The sequence below is a fragment of the Lacerta agilis genome, chromosome 1 (assembly GCF_009819535.1).
Source record: "Lacerta agilis isolate rLacAgi1 chromosome 1, rLacAgi1.pri, whole genome shotgun sequence".
Lineage (NCBI taxonomy): Eukaryota > Metazoa > Chordata > Lepidosauria > Squamata > Lacertidae > Lacerta > Lacerta agilis.
This window is the reverse complement of record NC_046312.1, coordinates 125503635-125506582: the sequence shown is the minus strand read 5'-3', so window position 1 is coordinate 125506582 and position 2948 is coordinate 125503635. Positions and strand designations below refer to the sequence as shown.

Genomic DNA, 2948 nt, shown 5'->3' with positions numbered 1-2948 from the left:
AGTATGCAGTCGGTCTTCAATATAATACATTAACCATCCTATTAGCTCGTCTTGGGGAGGGGCCATGGTTCAGGGGCAGAGTGCAGGCATGCACCGCATACAGAACGGCCCGGCTTTGCTTCCAGTTAGACGGCTCTCAGGAGGCAGGGGCCTCCCCTCTCAAGATCTTGGAGGGTCCCTGCCACTGCAGGTAGATCAAAATGGTCTCGCTCGACTGTCACGACTGGTTTCCGGAAGGGTAGCTGCGTTAGCCCCCAGCAGTCTGTTGGCACTGCAAAGACTGCTGACTTGTTACGGAGTGAGCTTTTTTTTTTTTGTACTAACAAAAAGTTTTATTTATAAAGAACTACAATTCAACACCAATGTAGAAAAGTTATTGAAAACTATGCGAGCACAAATTACGTAACTGGCTTCATTCTTCACTCTTTAAACACCAATGGTAGAATTGGGAGTGATACCATTAAACCACTGCATATTTTCTTCTATAGGTTTAAAGATTAGAATAATAAGCAAAACAGACCCAATAGCTATTTCTAGTTAGAAACACTCGGTAGAAGAGCAATATTGTCTCCTTTTAACATGATTCGACCCAGCTGTTTTCTTGATTTTGTCTTTGAGTGAATCTCCTCAGCATCATCCAGAACCAAGTTCATATATTCATCAAATCCAATAACACAGCCTTCTAGCCTCATGTTCACCTGTTCATACAGCCACACCTGAATTCTGGACCTATTCTGTAGGTATCTGAAGATGAGGTTGATGGGCTGCAGCACCATCACTTTCTGCAGCTTCTGGCCTTGCCTGCGGTACGCCATGGCCGGCAGCTGGTCTGGGAAAGACCCTTGACAGAATGAGCCCTACTTAGGCGGGACGGGGCAGCCAACGGTCAACTCCTCTCCCTCCTCGCTTTCGGCATGAGCTTTTTGTGTGAACTTTATAAGGTGCGTGAAGTGTTAGCCTGAGTTACAAGGGGCGCGGAGCGGGGATTGGGAAGGAAGGAAACGAAAGGCAGAAAGGCACAAATAGCGCAGGGTTGCCGTACGTCCGGAATTTCCGGGACGTAGTCAGGATTCGGTCATCGGAAACAGTGTCCGGGTGGGAATTGCTGAAATGTTCGGGAAAGTCCGGATGAATTGCAATAGATTTTGGCGAATTTCCTTAAAAATAGGTCAAAGTTTTCTTTTTTGAGCTCGACAACTTTGCCAAAAAAAAAAAAAAAGTTCAACAACGTTTGTGTCCGGATGGCAACCCTAAGATAGGGTTGTGTTGATAATGCAGACATTCTGGCATTGGTGAACTAATTAACACTTGTAGGGTGAGATTCAACTTATGGGTACTGCTAGCAGAAGCCAGTGCAGGGGCTCCAGCTGGTGCAACAAGGGTTCCCCTCTCTCCTCTTTCTGTACCCCACGCCCCCCCTATTGACTCTGGGGCAGCACAGAACAGTGTGTGGCAGGACGAGATCTGGCTGTGAAGATGTTCACCTCCCATGGAGTCATGGCCCTGATCTGAAGATGTACATGTTCTCAGATGGTAACAGCAGTCACGAAATTAGAAGACGCCTGCTTCTTGGGAGAAAAGCAATGACAAACCTAGACAGCATCTTGAAAAGCAAAGACATCACCTTGCCGACAAAGGTCCATATAGTTAAAGCTATGGTTTTCCCAGTAGTAATGTACGGAAGTGAGAGCTGGACCATCAAGAAGGCTGATCGCCGAAGAATTGATGCTTTTGAATTATGGTGCTGGAGGAGACTCTTGAGAGTCCCATGGACTGCAAGAAGATCAAACCTATCCATTCTTAAAGAAATCAGCCCTGAGTGCTCACTGGAAGGGCAGATCCTGAAGTTAAGGCTCCAGTACTTTGGCCACCTCATGAGAAGAGAAGACTCCCTGGAAAAGACACTGATGTTGGGAAAGATGGAGGGCACAAGGAGAAGGGGACGACAGGATGAGATGGTTGGACAGTGTTCTCGAAGCTACTAACATGAGTTTAGCCAAACTACGGGAGGCAGTGAAGGATAGGCGTGCCTGGCGTGCTCTGGTCCATGGGGTCACGAGGAATCAGACACGACTGAACGACTGAACAACAACAACAAGAAGAAGTGGTGGAGTTTGGCAGCTAAATATGCGGGCAGCACAATCAGGGATGATATTCTGGGTGGCCTATAGTTCACCTTTGTGGGGAATGGTGGGACAAAAGGCCTCAAAACTCAAAATAACCAGGATGGTGTTTTCTGGGAGGTTGTCAGTGGATTGTGGTTTCCTCAGAAAGTCAGTGGAATCCCATAAGTAACTTGGGAGTACCTGTGGCATATGATCTGACGACGGACACTCTAGGCGACTCGAGGGGCCTCTTTGGGGGTCTCTGACTGCGTGGACAAAATGTCCTGCCCTTTCGCAATCCGCCATCATCCTATGACAAGAAGGAAAAGGTGCTGGTAGCAGCAGGAACATTAGGGTTCAGTTGCCAATGACTGAGAAAATTGATACCAGGTTAAGGTTTAACACACATAAAGGTAAAGGTAAAGGGACCCCTGACCATCAGGTCCAGTCGTGTCCGACTCTGGGGTTGCGGCGCTCATCTCGCTCTATAGGCCGAGGGAGCCGGCGTTTGTCCGCAGACAGCTTCCGGGTCATGTGGCCAGCATGACAAAGCCGCTTCTGGTGAATCAGAGCAGCGCACAGAAACTCCGTTTACCTTCTCGCCGGAGCGGTACCTATTTATCTACTTGTACTTTGCCGTGCTTTCGAACTGCTAGGTGGGCAGGAGCTGGGACCGAGCAACGGGAGCTCACCCCGTGGCAGGGATTCGAACTGCCAACCTTCTGATCAGCAAGCCCTAGGCTCTCTGGTTTAACCCACCGCGCCACCTGGTCCCAAAAAAGCAGGCCTACTGTGCCTTTCTTTACCTGTTTGCATGCCAGACAGAAGCTCAAGAGGTGAAGC

The 2948-nt window shown here is 48.6% G+C and overlaps 1 protein-coding gene across 1 annotated transcript; it reads right to left on the bottom strand.

Annotated features, from left to right (window-relative positions):
* Window positions 1–373: 373 nt before the first annotated feature.
* Window positions 374–815, bottom strand: LOC117061364 (small nuclear ribonucleoprotein E-like). The gene has a single exon (XM_033174124.1). The coding sequence runs from the start codon at window positions 813–815 to the stop codon at window positions 534–536; it is 282 nt and encodes a 93-aa protein (XP_033030015.1). The 3' UTR covers window positions 374–533.
* Between the last annotated feature and the right edge of the window lie 2133 nt (window positions 816–2948).

What these genes read in the sequence shown, in the direction of transcription:
- LOC117061364 (XM_033174124.1), bottom strand. Translation starts at nt 815, where the DNA reads ATGGCGTACCGCAGGCAAGGCCAGAAGCTGCAGAAAGTGATGGTGCTG.